Source organism: Chaetura pelagica, unplaced genomic scaffold (genome assembly GCF_000747805.2).
Source record: "Chaetura pelagica isolate M959 unplaced genomic scaffold, ChaPel_1.0 scaffold37, whole genome shotgun sequence".
Taxonomy (NCBI): domain Eukaryota; kingdom Metazoa; phylum Chordata; class Aves; order Apodiformes; family Apodidae; genus Chaetura; species Chaetura pelagica.
This window is the reverse complement of record NW_009954567.1, coordinates 2,182,941-2,201,538: the sequence shown is the minus strand read 5'-3', so window position 1 is coordinate 2,201,538 and position 18,598 is coordinate 2,182,941. Positions and strand designations below refer to the sequence as shown.

Sequence of the window (18,598 nt, the reverse complement as noted above, 5' to 3'; positions counted from 1 at the left end):
TTCTTCTCTTAGTGCTTCCTTACTTCTGCATATTGCAGGAAGATATTTCTGTGAGAAAAAAATTCCTTTTGCTGTCCAGGAATGAGATCTTGGCATTCACAGCAGCAGAGCCAAAGCCACTGCTCAGTTCAGTGGGAGTCAGATTTCCAGTTCTTTTCCTTCAACGGTTCTTTCACCCACACCCTTCACACAGCACAGCTCTGCTGTCATGAGAAAAGGGAGAGTGGTAAGCAGAAGGAAGTCCCCCCAGGAAATGTGAGGAGGACAAGAAACATTGCAGCTTACACCTAGTCAGTGTTAGGAAATCCAAACCCTGGTTCTTGTCAGTTTTGTGGGTTTGCAAACTAAGGCTTACAAAAACGTCAGTTGACCTCTGAGACTTTCATTCTCAGTATCAGAAGCTGTTTCAGGATTTTATGCTTCCCATTCATCTCAGCCACTCACAGGACATGCGTAATTAGTTTTACCTTCCTTTCTGTCAGAACAGGTAACTATTTTTTGGAAGCTCATTGTTCATGGAGACATTTATACCGCAATAGTTATTCTGTGTTTTTGCCATTTAAGCTAAATCCCTAACAGTTCACATTGGAGATGGCCATCTTCACATGCAAAGCTAGTATTAAACTCTATAATATATCTATATATTAATTAAAAGATTAGGACTTTCCTCAGTTGTTAATTACTGAGCAGTAGATCTTCAACAACAGTGAAACTAGTTATTCACAAACCAGTTAGATTGAATCTGATTGGAATTATTCTCCTTCGATTGCCTCTTCCACAATTGTTCTTAAAGGTTTTTTTTGCTTGGGAAAGAAATGTTGCTGCTATGAAAATGATGCAGTATCATATAAATATGTGTGAGGAAAACATACTCACATCCGAACTATAGCACTGCTAGCTCAGGTAGTGGTTTTTTTTTTCAGGCATGTCCTCACTACAATAAAGAAAAACAAGCCAACCAAAGAGGGATAAGCTACTGATGTCAAACATTGATCTGGACAGGCTGGATCATTGGTACAAGGCTGTTGCATGAGATTTAACAAGGCTAAGTGTTGGGTCCTGCACTTGGGTCAAAACAACCCCATGGAATGCAACAAGCTTGGGACAGAGTGGCTGGAAAGCTACTCAACTGAAAGGGACCTGGGGGCATTGGTTGACAGCCAGCTGAACAGGAGCTAGCAGTGTGACCAGGTGGACAATAAGGCAAATGGCATCCTGGCTTGTACCAGAAACAGTGTGGCCACCAGGACTAGGGTAGTGATTGTCCCCCTGTACTTGGCACTAGTGAGGCTGCACCTCAGGTACAGTGTTCAGTTTTGGGCCCCTCACTACAAGGATACAGGGCTTGAGTGAGTTCAGAGAAGGCTAATAAAGCTGGTGAAAGGTCTAGAGAAGAAGTCTTATCAAGAACATCTGAAGGACTTGGGTTGTTTAATCTGGAGAATAGGAGGCTGAGGGGAGACCTTACCACTCTACAGCATTGTAGCACTCTACAGGACAGCATTGTCCTGGTTTAGGCCAGGAAAGTACCAGTTTTCTTTCTAGTGATTTTACTTTTCAGTTAAGTCCCTTTTAAGTAGCTGCACATGCTGAAGTTAACAACAGGTTTCTCAGTGTCTGCTTCTAGGACTGATAATGCTCCATGTTTATAGTTACTGCTGGAGAATGGTGTTGCAGCATTTGGCCTTTCCCATCACTTTATTCTGATGTTGCTTACATTAGGTAGATTTTGCTAATATAATGAAATCAGAGTAGCTCAGCATGATTAAGATGGTAGACTGAGAAGGGACTTGGATAAATCTTTAATTAAATAAGATGTTAAATAGAGTTGGTTGCTAAGAGGAGTTGGGTGCCTGTGTGACATAAACATACAGGAATGTAACTACAAACATTTCCAATTTGGGCTCCTACAACTCTATCAGTTCTTCAGCTTTATCTGTTTTCCTATCACATGATACTTTGCCTTCCTTCCATCTTTGGGCAGCCTGCCACCTGCTCCCACACTCAGAGGTGATCCTTCCATCCCTTCAAACACTGCCAGTGCTTCCTGGGTCCTGCTTTATACTCATAGGGAAAAGAGAAGAACTCAAACAAAAACTGCTACTGGGGTCCAGCTCTTCTGGCAGCACATGTCAGAGGCTGTCTCAGGACAACCTATAACTGACTAGAGAGGATCACTGGATGCTATAATATCCATGTGGGACACATGCATCGTGGTTTAGAGGTCAGTGTGGCAACAAAACTGCTAATCTACCACTTAGGAACCTTAAATATCAGTGGGTCTGTAAAAGGATTACTGCAATATTACTGAGTCACAGTTAAAACTGTACTGTACTGTACAATAATTAATTACTGTACTGTTATTAAGATTGCACAAGTTCTCTGGGCAAGCTATTTCACTGCTGCTATGGTGGGAAAACTTTACTTATGTTGAGAGCCTGATACCTCCTTATAGGTAAGGGAAGGATTCCCTGAAGTCCCTCTGAAACCTTCCCTCCTCCAGGCTGAGCAAGCCCAGGTCTTTCCATCTCTCCTCACACAGCAAGAGCTCCAGCTCACCTGGGCACCTGGTGAATCTCTGCTGCACTTGCTCCAGTGTGTTGGTATCATTTCTGTAGGTTGGGAAAAGTGGGGAGGGCAGTAGGAACTCAACACAGTATCATGGAGGCAGTTTAATGAGGAGGAGTGTGCTCCTGTTAATAAAGTCCATTAGGTTACAGAATTCTTTTATGAATTTGCCAGAAGCAGACATGAAAATCTGGGGTTTATTTTAGAATGAAAACAGTTCAGTGACTGCTGTTATTGTATAGAAAACCTTTGCAAATTCAGCTAGAACCTCTTTAAATTAAATAGTCCTATGTTCTTCTCATATCAAGCTGTCATTTTAGAGTTCAGACTTATATTTACCCTTATACAAAGAGCCAGCACAAAAGTTACACACTGGTTAGCTTCACATAACTTTGACAGGATTGTTTTACTGTAGAATTGTCACCTAGCATGTTCTCTATAGCAAAGCCCTTGGGAGAAATGTTACTTTAAGAAAAAGTTGTCAACCTTCTCTGTCAAGTACTCCCTGCCCACTGAATTCCCCATTTTCAAATAACAGTAACTGCAAATAACTGCAAAGTTATTAAGCCACAGTATTTTGTAAAGTGCTTGCAGGTAATTAAAAGCTCACTGTAAATTAAGGCAAAAATCAAATGACCTCTTGTCCAGGTCATTGATAAATATGTTGAACAAGACTGGACCAAATATTGACCCCTGGGGGACACTGCTGGCTACAGGCCTCCAACCCCACCCTGCTCCATTGATTACACCCCTCAGAGTCCTGTCACAGCCAGCTTTCAATCCACCTCACTGTCCACTCATCTACCCCACAATTCCTGAGTTTCCTAGTGAGGATATTATCAGGGCACCCCTCAGCCAACATTATTCCTCTTCCTTCCCTCCAAAGAGTATCAACATACCTCACAAAAGACAGTCATTTCTTATGGTAAACAACAAGAAGAAAGAAACATACATGTTCATGGAAGATAGGTATCTCGGATATTCCATTGCGAATTAGACACTCCAGAAATACATCAATGTAATTTTTTTTCTCCTGAGGATCCTTAGGCAACCTTCTTCTTCACAGTGCACAAATTTTTTCTCCATGTTAACTCTTAGGATTTTTCTCTATACAGGCTCAATAGTACATAGACAATACTAAGTGGACAATGTCACAGGTAGCCCTGTATGTAGTTAATGAGAGTCTCTAATTCCCTTGATGCTCAATAACACTACCAGGTCCTTTGTCATAATTAACTACATGTATTGCAGGCACATGAATACAGCATGTGATTTGAGAACAGGCAGCTGCAACCAGGAATTAATTGCTGCTAGGTAGAAATATATTCAGGCATGATTCAAATGAGGTAAGTCGATGGTAAAACTTGAACCTGAATGATTAAAGATGCAGATCTCTAAGGGCTAGATAATGTGCACCTGGTCATGCAGTCTTTATTTGCCTGAGTAATTTCTTTATTTGCAATACTCTAATTCCTGTTAACCAGGAATCACTCACATAGAGGCTGCAGAACTGAGATCTAAGACTGAGAATTAGGATCTTTATTTGCAAATTATTTCAGTGCTGGAAGCTCCTGACAGCAGGAGGGAGTAAAAAGAACACAGTTTGTCTCGAACACAGACGTACGGATGGTAAAGGCAAGTATGTTCTTTTAATGCAAGTGAGCAGCTTACTGCCATGGAGGCCAGATCATAAAAATGAGTTATAACTTTCCCCTTTAAAAAGCCCCAGAAATAACTTCAAAAAGGCATGGAAAAGTACAGATTTGTGCCAAAGCCTAATACAGACTGGAAAAGAGAAAGCCAAAATGATTAATATCACATGTAGCTTATTTACTTAAGACATATGCTGCAAAATTTTGGCTTGCATTCAAGTGAAATGCCTAGCTTTTAGGAAAAAATACTATATAAGATTTCTCATGCAGAACAATAAAAGGGACAATTAAATTACAGTCTAAATAATTAACAGTAAGATGAATGGCAGCAAGCATTACACAGTGTTCTGTGACAAATATAAACAAATCAGAAAATGGATTGATGAGCAGAGCTCTCCACTGAGAAAATTAATTATGTGTCCTTTTCCTAAGGTATGGTTATAAAGCAGAGATTCCTGCTCACTCCCACAAATAACAGAAGAACACAAGGAAATTCTTGCCAGGTCCTTTTAAGGCTCCTTCTTGATATCAGGTTTTGCTCGTGGAGACCTTTGGCTGCCTGGCCCTTGTTGCATTGGAAAATTCTATGTGATCCTTTTCCAAACATGAAAACATACCCATTCATAGAAGATTTTGGAGAAGAAAGATAATTTTTATAAGTTAGTTTTTGTTTTTTTGCCAGGATGAGGCCAGTTGTTTTTTTTTCTTTTTTTCTTTCTTCAGTGTCAGTTTAATTGCCAATCCTGAGTCAAACCATAACATGGCTTTAAAAATGAAAATTAAAAAATTCTAAAAGGCTTAAGAAATCATACAACATCCTTAGCAAGTTCTTTATGAGGCATTTTCCACTGACTGTAACAAAAGTAGTTTCTGCTTGCCAAAAATCATGGTCAGAAATGTTTGATAAAATACCAAAATTAAGGAAGTGCAGCCTCTTTCTCTAAGGGAAACATCCATCATAAACACCTTTAGAAACAATTAGCAGTATACACAGGATCTTAAATCTATCAGCCTGTAAACAGGCATTATGACCTATCTTCAAAGGACTGGAAAATATAACCTTAATCCAATACAAATTGTCTAAGCTCTAATCTCAGTTCTCCACATTTTTGTAAAAATATGTGGCATCAGCAACATTTTCTACACCAAAAAGCATAGATACTGTCTTGAATTTTCTGGATTCTGCCATGAAAATTTTACAAGATAAAACCACGATCACAATAAAATTCCATAATGACATCAGATCAAATAAAGAAGATAACTTTTTTTCCATAAAATGGATGTAAGCAGCTATCCACAAACAGTGGCTTAGAAAGCTTTATTATTTTCCTTAAAAATTCTACCATGATTGCCACTCTCTTTCTCACATCCTTTCTCAAAAATTTAACAAAGGTGATATATGCATGTCTTTGAACTCTAAATTTTCCTGATTTATAATTGTTAGTACTCATTCAATCTTCCTGCTGCAAAACCTTTTTCTTCACCAGTGAAATTCAGAATTAGAACATAGCTACCTGGTTCTAATAAACAAAAAAATGCCTTAACCACTGCCATCATCTCAGCATCTACAGTAGGCTTCTGCATGCAGAACACAGATGCATCAGTTAGTCTCTGTCATCTTCACATCATTTGTGCTACTCATAACCTGCCCAAAGTGCTCTGGTGGTCATTAATTTACAGCATACAGATTTTTGCAAAAATTATTAAAAGCCATGACATAAACCAAGAGCAATCTCTCAGCCACTGGCCATCCTTGTTTCAAAGGTACAACTTTGAAACTTTGTTTTCCAGCTGCCAGTCTTCCCTCAAAACTTTCTCATACTCTTACAACTGTAAGTAGTTACTTACTTTTTATATGCAAGAGAACAAAATTAATATAATAATATTTCACTTCCTAGCTGGCAGAACCAAATGGAAAATATCAAATAATTAAGACCCAGGGGCTGTGCTGAGGTCAGAATGAACTCTATAGTTTATACAAAGGAAGAATTAAGAAGAAACTAGGATCTAAGAGAGAATGGTTATTCCAAGTCAGATAGGTGATAGCATGTTCCTACGTTTGCAGACGTAAAATAGGGCTTTCTAAGCCTCAACTTATTTTTTAGAAACACTCTAAATGAGCTGTTAATTTCTAGCCAAATACAGGTTGGGCTAATTAATGTAAACTACTGAATTTCCCTCACAGCATTTCCTTTCTTATATGTAGAAGAATTGTAGCAGGGAGCTCCATCTCTCAATATGCCTGCCTCAGTTTCCCTCTATGATTCAACTGTTTTTGTCTCTCAGTTTTGCAGGCCCAGGCCTGGAGTGGAAAGATTCCCATGGGAAAGGAAAGGGCCTGGCAAGCTCTAAGCTGGTAACAATATTGAAAGTACAAACAGAGGCCAAGTTGACGTTTGTAACACCAGCTGCTCTCTGATGTTGGAAGAACACAGAGCCCAGCCACAACTAGGTCAGAGATAAACAGAGATAAAGTAAGAATGAACAGATTTTGGAGATATGGCTAAATAGTTAAATGACAGTAGTCAATCCACTTTACTCTATAAAAGCCTGGTCCCATCTTTGATTGGCAAACTTCCCGTACACTTTCCCAGGAAGCTGCTGGACCTTCTCCTCTCCATCAGAGATGCCTGCAAAGAGACTGGTTCTTGAGAATTAAGACCCCCCCTCAGGGACACCCAGCTGTGGCCAAGCAAGGATAAGAGATATTAATTCCTTTACTGTCTTTATTAGCAAACATTTAAGTTATTTAAGTTATTTTCATCATTAAGATTATAGCATCCTTTAAAATTGATAGTTAATGTTCTAGGCGTAGTATCAAACTTGATAATAAGTAAGTGTTCAACATTTTAATCATTAACCTTTACTGTTTGATATAACTACAAGTAGTAAATTTTATTGCATTCAAACTTCAACTTTGTTCGGATCTCCAAATTTGCCTACAATTTGACTTTGCTTTTGCCTTCCACTTTAAGGAGTTAAAACTCTAGCATTATATGCAGTAAATCTTTATCTTTGCATATGTGTCTTGTCTTCTATCTCACCCTATTCAGGACAAGAATGCATATTATTTTTTAATCTGCGGTCACTTCACAGACCATGCGGCACCATGGGCCCAAATATGAATGGCTAAGAACCACAGCTCTGGGGCCTAGGATTTCTAAAATAATTTAGAAGGAAATAAGAGTGTGATATCTGAGGTTTTAAAAAAAGTAAAGACATTTTATGATTGCGCAAAAGAAAGCCAGTATGTAATCTACTGGGAACTACAAGATATTTACACCAATTTTAGCCTCTTAGCAGTGCCTTAAAAATGGTTCCTGGAATGACCTTGCATTCTTCACAATGATGATTCAAGAAGACTTCAGTGCTGCCATGTCTCACCTCCAACTTTTTCTGTGATTATTTGCATACTACTACAACTCTCAGAAAACCTTGTTGCAGCAGAGAGCAGGAGAAATTTCTATTTCCCTAGATGCTGATATTTTAAAAGTATTAAGGCTCATTTGTATGTGACAGAGGCCTGAGGAATAAAATGGCTGTAACTGAATATTCTTGCGCCTTTCTAGCAAGGAAATATAGCTTCATAAAAAACAGGGTAAGAAAGAAAGAACCAATCTGTTTTAGTCACAAATAAACACATACAATCAGTCTTGCTGAGTTGAGACAGAAGTCTACCTAACCAGTATGCTCTCTAGCACTGTTGATGATTAAATGTTTAGGGAAAATTGTAACAGCAAGGTAGACATATATGATAATTTTTTTAGTGTTCCCAATCTCTAGCCACATGCAGCTATATGGTTTCCTGAGCTAGAATTAGTTTCTTTGTATATAAATACTCTCAGTAAGTATCTCTTACACAAATATACCCAGATTTCTCTTAACTCATGTAAACTTTTAGCATGTACAACATCCTCTAGTAGGACTTCCGCTGCTTATCTACATGTATGGGACAGACAGAATGTACAAAGAGTTTCCAGGTTTTCTTTGTTCTATCCCTTTAAAATCACAGGTTCAGTCCTCTCAGACAGACCAGTCCTTATAATGTCTGGTTTAAAAGAGGACTTTTTCATAGGCAGCCTTAGCCTTTCAAATAAAGCAAGAAGTGCTCATGATTTTAGCTCTAAAAATATATGGGTTTAATCCCCAGAGCTGATGTCCAATAGAGTAATATACAAATGCCATCTTGCATCATTATTTCTTCCATTTAGCTTTTAAGACTCCGTGTTCCCATATGATCAAAATGGCATTCATTATCTTCAGCTTAGAGGCTTTTCTTCTGCACTATCTGGCTTTTCTGTAAGGTCTTTTTAACCTTGAGGCTGTTAATTACTGTCTTGCTTCAGGAATGACATTCATTTTCACATGACTCATATTTGCTCCAATCAAAATTTTTTTTTTCCTTTCTTCTCCTCTAATTAGCCCACTACACCTCTACTGGTTTTCTCAGCCTTTCCATTTCCTACCCTATGTAACTAGAACCCCTCTTGCCATTAGATGATCTTCAAAATTCCCTTCTGCCTTAATAGATTTTATACTCTCTGCAACATAGCAAACACACATTCATACTTATCTATCATCTAGTGAATTTCTTCATCTACCAGACTCATGATATACAATGACCACACTGATGTCGTGTTTATCACCCTTGAGTCACACTTCTGTTATGACTTCCTGCCTGCCACCAGCTCTATTTTATGGGATGCAGCCAGTTAATGAAACAATTCTGACATCCTCATTTCATAAATATAAGCAGAGTGCTGTGAAAAAGCCTTCTTAGCACCTGCATTGATGGACTTTTTGAAAAGAATTTAGCCTAAATAACAGAAGGAAGGATAGTGGCTCATGGACATGAAGTAAGACAAATACTTGAGTCCTAGAGGGACTCTAAGTAAGACCTTTGTCATATTCAAAATACTACTCAAGTATTAATTTCCACTGTAAAATTGGGGAAGGAGCAATTGGGAGCAGCCAGAACAGTTCATGTGCCACTTGTCAGCCCAACCCCACATGTTTTCTAGGGCAATTAATGAATGCCTGTGTCTCTAATACAGCTCACCTGTTCATTTGCTACAGGTTCTGTCTAACAACACAATGACATCATGTAACTAACAGGCCTGCCTACACATTTAAACACTGTTCCTACACTCCCCTTTTCATGGCATTTACTTTATGTCTCCCGTCCAAGGCTCTGGTCCTCCAATTTCAACTGCACAGCAAGAGTACAACATTTTGCTCTAAGCTACAACATGAATCTTATTAAAATACAGCAAAGACCATGCATGGGTTTTTTTAAGTTTTCTTTGTATATTCACTGTATCTCTATAGATATCTAAAATGTGCCACTAAAATGGTTCACAGGACCTGGAAGGCAAGCTGATTTCACTTTAAGGAATGCCATCAACATTAATTTCATTTTAGAAATAGACTTATTCTTGCTTCTTGAAATGACAGCTTAGTAAGTATAAATTGCACCTCAGAGTTTAAAGTATACTGTCAGATTTCTCTGGATTTTACTCAACCTGAACAATTAAAATAGCTTACTTGTATTTCAGTGTTAGCCCAAGGTTATTGTACTTGCTTCAGATCCCTATCACAGCAATATTGTTCTATTCCATTTTTCCTTCCCATCCTGATTCCTCACTTTGAGTAAAATCAAAGATCTTGCTATTCAGTTACACATGTATGAAAGACAATTCTATCTTCCATTTCCCTTTCTCTACACCAGTTTTTAAGAAACCTGTGAAACACCTACATGACACTTGCACACATGAAAAAGATGGTGACTTACAGATTGTGATGTGGAAGGCAGGGGCAGCTGGGAAAATGTTTTCTAAGAGTGCCTGGTCACAGGTTTGGGGGAGCTGTAATTACTTTAGGTCTGGCAGGATGCATTTCCCAGGAGTTCGATGAAGAAAACAGCCTAAGACACACTACAGAGAAGTGCTCTAGAAAGTGTCTTCAGCTAGCTCCGTTTATCTTAAAAAAAATCCGCACAGAAATTTCTACTTAAACAGTGAGATAAGCCTTGTTTAGAACTTTAATGATTCTAAATGCCACCTTCTATTTCCAATTAATATTTGCCTTTGAATACAGATGTATCATTTTACTGATACCGGGAATCCTTGTCAAAAAATATTCAAAGTCCAGCTATGATATATACAGCGCTAACCTGGTGGCAGGAACCTGATTTCTAAGCTATAAGCAAATGTATACGGCAAAATTGTTGAAGTAAGTAATAGAAGGTTTTATAAAGCACAGAACTTGGAAAAAGGATAAAATCTTAGACCTAGTATGACGGAAGGAATCTTGGGAAAAGTAGTGGAATTCAATGCTAGTTGAAGTTGCAGGACTGACAGTTACCTCAGGTTTCCTCTCCAAACTATCTGAGGCCAGGTGTTTGCAACCACTTTGGTGCATCTGGGTGTAACAGCAAGCACAGGGGATCAGGTCACTGGGCTCCTCAGCGAGGGTGCAGAAGTCACAGGCACCATCCTTTTTTTGAGTTGGGTTTAGAGTCAATGTTTGAAACCCTCAAGATGGGCTTTTTCTAGCAATAAAATGTCAATGTCACATCAATATTTGTATAGCCAGTGCCACTTTTAGAATAAAAGCATATAAAAGCATATAATCTTTAAAAGTGTCATCACTGGCCACTGTAGCCAGCCTCACAAAGTGTACAACATATGTTCTTTGCACTTGAGTTCATCCAAACTGAGTATGCCTTTCACATTGCCAGCATCTTCTTCAGCACTGAAGGCTGGGCCCTGTTTCTATGCAATAAATACATCAAGTACTTTTACAAGACATGTATTCTTTATAATGGATACATAAATATTTCATCCTCAGAATAGGTCCCAAAGTAGCATTTCTTGCAAGAAGTTTTAGAGTTCAGTTTTGTGTTTTCCAGGAGACGACTGCAGTATAAGATCTGTTACCACTTTTGCAGTGTGATTTGCAGTAAAATATAATGCAAGTATCTGTAACAATTTCAGTGTTTTTAGATCACTTATGGTACCTTTCCTCATAAACTTGTAGTCTTATTCTCACTCAGGCTCTGATGAAATATCTCTCATTATGCCTCATTGTATGAGAAAATGCAAACTTAAATAGCAACATAGATACTATCTTCTCAGTCTCTGCTTATATTTTCTTCTTATGCCTTTAAATATTAAGCTATATATACTTTATTTATATTATGTATACATCATCTAGATTATATAAAATAGTAACATCTGCTGCAGTTTAGAGAAAAGGCTTGTCTGTTTTGACTGCTTTTTAAGCAAGCAATTTTCTCCTCTCCAACAAATATTTACATTAGCCATCTCCCCTTCCCACCTGTTCATTCCTATTTGATTGGCTAAAAGTGAACTATTGAACCATTTTTTTTCTTGGCTACTTAATTAAAACATGGAAAACTGATGGGATTCATGGACTGTGAGTTTAATATAAGCAGAAGAACAGGTACAAGAAACAGAAAAAAGAATAAACAGGCCAAGGTAAAGAGAGCACTAAGAGTCACCAAATTAAGGAAAATATATGACTTCTGGCAGTAACTAAGATCCCCTAGTTATACAAAAATTGAAAAAAGCCTGGCAGTTCTCTGACTGAAATCTGAAGACAACAGTACTGCCTGTATAATAATAGGATTTCCGTTGGCTGTGCAAATCTTTAATATTTGTTGTTGAATACTTCAAGTGGCAGAAAAAAAATAGGGGAAGGCAGGGAAATTATGGAAAAATAACAATGAATGCCATTATTTCTGAGAAATAAAGTATTCCAAATATGACTTGCACGTAAGTGGAAGAGCTCTCAATGAAGATATAAGCATTATTGCATGAAATAATACAGCACTATGAAAATATGATCCTAGTCCAAAACTTTCAGGTAGATAGTATTCATGGCTCATCAAAGACATGTATTGCATAGAAATAAGCAACGGAAAAGAAGGGGAAGACTTTAGGCTAACAATATCTGAACACAACTGGGATAATATCTACCTGTTGGAGGTGAACAGAAGCAAAAGCTACCCAGAATTTCACCTTGTTTCAGCTACCAGGGAAAGTTCAGAAAGAGTTTGTGTTCTGACCATCACAACTACATTCCTCATTACTATTTTCTCCCAGAAATGGTTCCTTTAGAGTGTTCTGATATAATAACATTTGTGAACACATTGTATTACTTATCTCTGAGGGTAGGTCAGCCTAACCCGAGGCTTGGCTGGAGCTGCTGGCCTTTGAGGCTATGCCTATTACAGCAAATCCAGCTATGCCAGGGAGCATTTTGAGGCAATGGGATTTGTCTATACCATGAAACTGCCAGCATATTTTCTGGTATGGTTTTCAACCAGGCTTGCTAGCACTCTGCCACACAGTTCCTGGGCAAGATTCAGGACTTAGCACAAGACAGAGACTCTTCTCATTGCAAAATCTGAAGGTGTCCATCCTCTTTCAAAGACTAAAAGAGTATAAAAATATGGAATTTATAAAAGCTATTCCATGCCAGTTGAACTCAGAGCAAAAGGATAGTTTGTATGTTTAATTTACTAGTACAGATGGATCCAGAGAAATCCCAAATGCCTGTAGTTTTCAGCCTTCTCTATTGCTGTCTTCAAATCGCTTTTTGCCTGATATATTATTGGGTATGCATTTGATTTTCATGCTGAGATGAGTCAATTTCATTTTCAATATTAGATTTAGTACCCTCATGTAAAAAGGCTGTGTATTCAAAGCAGCAGCTACACATCGTCACCAGCACCTGAGACAAGAATAAAAGAATAATGAAACAAACTTGGATGTGGCTAATTCACCAATTAAAAATACTCAGATGAGTCAGATGTGACAAAATCAGGCTTTGAAGCTCCAGTGATTAAATATTTCCTACATTCACTACATGTATATGCTGCATGCTACACTTGCTATCCAGTCTCTACACACTACTCAACTCCCCTTTTATTGCTTCAGCTTTCATTGTCTTCCTTCTGAACCAGTGTATTTAGAGTTTCTTGCGCTGATGGTCTAGCCACAGTCACTGTTACAGGATATTTCTGCAATATTGCACTGCCTCCAGACTTGCAAGTTACTGTAGGATGTCCCTTAAAGACTCCATTCTCATTTTACTGAACCTCTTTTTACTGCTAAAGCACTGTTTAGGGAGCTGATGCATTTAAAAAAAATAATAAATCAGGTACCTAATATTTACTGGCTTTTTTATAGCAGCTACTATAGTTCTAATTATGAAACTTAGTCCTAAGGCTTATGACAATTTACAGAAAACAGTTGATGTGAAGATAGCAACATTTTGGGTAACAAATGAAACCATCAAACACAATTCTAGGAAGGAAGGCTAACACAGGCAGCTCACACTGTCTTCTCCAGGAAGATATATTTTGTATGTAATGATTGTACATAATCAATAAAGACTATGGGTAGTCCTAGGCAGAAGTGATCTAAGTGGCAAAAAGCAGTGCAGGGTTCTTAGTCAATACTCCAAAGTGCTGCAATCAGATAGAAACCACACAAATATTGCTGCATGAATGCAGTTAGAGTACTTTTGTATAATAAAAAAAATCAGAGATTCCTCAAACAAAATTCGTACCAAAATAAACTAGAAATTACTGAGAGTTCTGATCAAGTACATTTTAAACACTAGCTAATGATGTGGTAAGAATACCTTGACAGTTAAACAAGTATATTGATCTGTCTAATAATCTCAGCCTGTTTTGTAGGGATCAGTATCTGCACTTCATTTTGCCTTTCTTTCCCGTATTCTAATGATTCACTTCGACAAATGTTAGCCAATAATTTCTAGTCTCCAAATTACCTTGTATTTTCCCCATAAGCTCTAGCAGTCTGATATTTCTAACAAACCATTGACAGAGTTTACAAAAGTAAAGCAAACCCTTATGGCATGACAGCTATAGGGTATACTGAATTTAATGATTTATACAGTGAATACAGTGATAGACTTAAAATGTTAAGCTTAATTTTATTTTCTGATTTGCACCTCTAATAATTTTCTTTAGCGTGTATTTTTGTTAGAATTTGTATTGATGAGCCATTGTCTTTTTAATTAAGAATTTGAAATCTAGCAGTTTGAAACACAAAGTATCTTACAGCCTTCCAGTCCTGTCCTTCAATATTACTAGCTCAAACCAAATGGAGGAAAAAATTATTGCTGTTTATTATTTGACACTGTAAAACATCCTAGAGCCCTCTGATGGACTTTCATCTTATGCATGTATGTGCTGAATGCAAATGCAATTCCTTTCCAAATCTTCTTCTACTTTCTATTGACAAATCAATACCTTTTGGGGCAAAATGACTTTTAAATGGATTTCTCTCCTTTAAAAGGTAAAAAACTTGTTAATATACTGTCTCTGTAATGTCCATACCAGGGCTGTCACATTTATAACTTGCCGTGAAACAAATTTCAGGGCCATCTGGTGGTCCTATGACAAAGTAATGTGCTATCGCTAATGGATACAGCACTTGAACCCTGAACCTCTCTCAATTCCAGCAAGAAATATTGTGGAAAAAAAAGTGTTTGGCTCACAAAGAAAAAAAGCCATTGTTATAGCTCTCTGAGCAGGCTCCTTCTGACCTTATGAAAAAGATATAATGGGCAGAACTAGAGAGAGCCTCATCCTCCCTGATGAACAATGAAAGAAGACAATTCAGTTCAGGTCCTTTAAATCTATGAATAAGACACTGTTGCCTCAAAGCAACCTCAAAACAAAGAAAAGACCTGCAGTACATCCCAGTATGTAACACAGCACCTACTTAAACCTGTTAAACCTGCCAGTTTATCTGTGATAATCACACAGTGAATTTTATTAAGAAATAATGACTGCTTCCTTCAGTGTCCATGCTGACTTTCAAACTTGCACCCTTCACTGGTAAGAGAATTGTCTGAGGAAATCAGTGTTTCAAGCTCCAACATACTTTAACATTAACAGATAGTATAATTCTGAAAATTCTATTAGTCATGAAGTTTAAATGTCTAGCCAAGAAGAACATGTACAAAATTGTAAGAGGACCCAGGCTGCATTAACTGTGTTTCCAGATAGGGAATTGCAGTTAAGTTAACAGCATTATTATTTACACTTTCTGTGTCCTATTGCCAGGCAAGGGCAGCAGAACAGTGGTATTCCATGCATTTCTTCACGGCAGAGGGCTGGAGCACCTCTCCTATTGAGACAGGCTGAGAGAGGTGTGGTTCTTCAGCCTGAAGAAAAGAAGGCTGCAAAAAGACCTCATGGAAGCCTTTTGGTACCTAAAGGGGGCCTACAGGGAAAGTCTAGTGGGAGGTGTCCTGCCAGTGCAGGGGGGTTGTAACTTGCTGATCTTTAAGGTCCCTACAACCCAAACCATTCTATGATTCCATGATTCTATGAAGATGCAGTGCTGGCTGGGCTAAAAAGCTTTAGCATGAAAGTAGGATCTTAAGTCTTGTCCCTAGTATTTAACTATGACCTCGTAGGTGACTTAAGGAAGGTCTCTTCTATGCCCTGAGCCTCTGTTGCCTCTTCTCTATGAGATATGGAGCCCTTACGTTTGTTTCACTTCACTTGCAAGTTCGTTCAGGCAAGGACTGTCAGAAACATTTTGGACTCTGTCTGTTACTGCCATACAAAGAATAATAAAATACCTGTTTTGCTAGAAATGTAAGTTTATTCCAGTTGGCCAGAATACATTTTCTATATCCTCTCTATGCCACAGATAGCCCTGAACACATTTAGATTAATAGACTACTTTGAGCCAAGCACATACTTGTAGTCTGCCATGGAGAGCCGTTATGAGAAATATGCCAGTTTCAAAGTAAGCACATTAATACAAGATTGTAAACTAATGTATCTGCTTTAGCTAGGAGAGACATGAACAATAACGTACTTGTAGAGGATACTTAGTGATTAAAAGAACTGTGTAAAGACTTTATTGCTCCATTATCAAAAAATAATAAGGCAACATCAATGTGAATAACCAGGCGATCTCCAACATTAAAGTATTACAACAAAACTAGCAAGTTATTGCGGTCAAAGCACCCACATAACACACAATTACCTAGTATGTAGCACTGTTAATGTCATAGCAAGAATCCAAGCTTAGAAAAGTAGAGAAATTGAGAGGCAAAGAGTTTATGTTTCAGTTCCTAGAGGAAGAGAACAACGAACTATTCAGTTCCTAGGGGAAGAGAACAAACTATTTAAGATAACTACAGCTGAAGCCTACCTAAAAAGACGCAAATGAGACATAGCCCAGGAAACTGGGAAATTCACCTCTGTGCCACATAAAAAAGATAATTGATTTACCTGCTGTTCAAAATAGAGTAGATGAACTGGTTATATTTGATGTGAGATTTCCTGATATTTAATGGCGGCTTATAATAAAATATTTTTTTTAATTACTTGTATCCAGGCACAAAAATAGAAAATCATGGTTAATAAGGCTCTTACGAACTTCTCATTAAGGAAACACTGTTCAAATTCTTCAAGCACCCGAGGAAGATAGGAAAGACTGGAAGTTTTAATTCCAGATCCCACATTGTTGAATCTTTTGTTATCCCCCCCCTCCACTGACTGTCACACTATCACACAAGAATTCGGAGATGTGAGCACCAGTGGCTCCTGCGTAAGTAGGTATTGGCTATCCTTTCTTCCTGACAAGTTTGCAGAAAAGAACACATATTCCCTTGCATCACACTTGCCTACACTTAGGATCTTTCTACCATCTCTAAATTATAGGTAAGGGACGAGGGGTTTTTTGTACACCTGGGTAACCCAGCAGTTACACTCTCTCATTACATACATTTTCTTCCTCAGCAGAAGAAGGATGTTTCAGATGATCAGGTTGATGAATACAATTCATTCCTATATGAATTTCTATTTTTTTGTGGAAAGAAACCAGTTCCTATCTGACATTTCAAGATACCTTTTAGTAAAGTGTATCACTTTTAATAGTCTATAATCGCAATTGCTTTTACCTCACTGCACAGATATTAATGTGTTAAACTGTGCTATTTTTTGAGGGAGTTTATTTGAGTATATATATATACTCTTTCACACTTCAGTACCTAAAAAAGTGTGCAAACTACTTCAAGACAGAAAAAATATGCAGGAAATAATTAACTGATTTTTCATTATTGTGCCATATTTTTATATATATAGGTAAATACATAAACCACATATAAACATATAAGTTTGTGTGTGTGTGTGTGTGTGTGTGTGTAGATGCATATACACACATATATATAAAGGTTGTGGCACTCAGTGCAAACCTACACGAGTTGAAATACTATATATCAAACTGCTACAGTTTGCTTAGCTCATAGAATTATTATTTTTTTGCTTACCCAAATCTGTAGCTTAATTCTTTTTTCATTTTTGAAAACCGTTTTAACTTTGAAATCGATCCCAACTGTGCTTACAAATGCAGATGTAAAGGAGTCATCAGCATATCGGAACAAAAAGGAGGTTTTCCCAACACTGCTGTTGCCAATAATAAGCAGCTTGAACATGTAATCAAAGTTCTGGTCAGATGTATCTTTCTGGCCATATCTGGAATCTTGAGCAGACGCCATCTGTAATTAAAAATAAAAAGAAATAGTTTATTGTCTCTTTTATCACATAAAACTGGAAACTTTTAGATTTTATTGGAGTTTTGATATCAGAGATGAATGAACTCAATAAGTTGTCCACATAAGTTTAATTAATTTTCTATGATTTTTGTATCCGTGATGATTGTATCAGTTGCAAAAGACTACGTAAACATCACTGGTGACTGGTATAAGACTTCTAAAAGTCCTGGACAGTTCTGAGTTAATTCTGCTGTCTCATAGTACAAACAACAGTATGCCAGCTTTGGGCTATTGAGGAGGCATATAGAAGTGAGGACAAAAAGTCTGGAAAGAGACAACGGAAGAAGCAAGCTTTTGAGAGAAAATTCCTTGTAAGATTCATATTTTGTAAATAATGCAATCAGGAGTCTGATTTCAGAATTATTCTACTATTTGGTAGTGAATAAAATTCTTGATTAAATGTAGTCCTGGGTACAAACGTGCTTGCATCCTGAGTGTTTGCACTGGCCGTAATATTTGTTCACTTCTTTCACAGGCATGAAACAATAAAGTTTTAGAACAAAAAAATAATCAGTAATCTTTCATCTTTCTGATTCCTATAGCAAAAGACAGGAACAAATTCTGTCCACCTTCACTAATCTCCCTTAATGTAAAACTTCAGGGGATATATATTGCTTAGAACATGAGAAAAAACAAAAAAAAACCAACATGCTGTTTATACCAGTCTAATCACTACTGCCTACAAAGTAGTAAAGAGTATGCTGATGTTGTGCACAGTTTGTAACAATAAATCAAAGAAGTCC

At 37.6% G+C, this 18,598-nt stretch overlaps 1 protein-coding gene across 1 annotated transcript in view; it reads right to left on the bottom strand.

The window, feature by feature from the left end:
- The window catches only part of RAB3C (RAB3C, member RAS oncogene family), a 90,156-nt gene extending 72,358 nt beyond the window's left edge, over nt 1-17,798 (bottom strand). The window contains exon 1 of the mRNA XM_010005352.1: nt 17,571-17,798. Within this exon, the coding sequence (XP_010003654.1) occupies nt 17,571-17,798 (228 nt within the window). The remainder of the gene's footprint in view (nt 1-17,570) is intronic.
- Nucleotides 17,799-18,598: the final 800 nt, after the last annotated feature.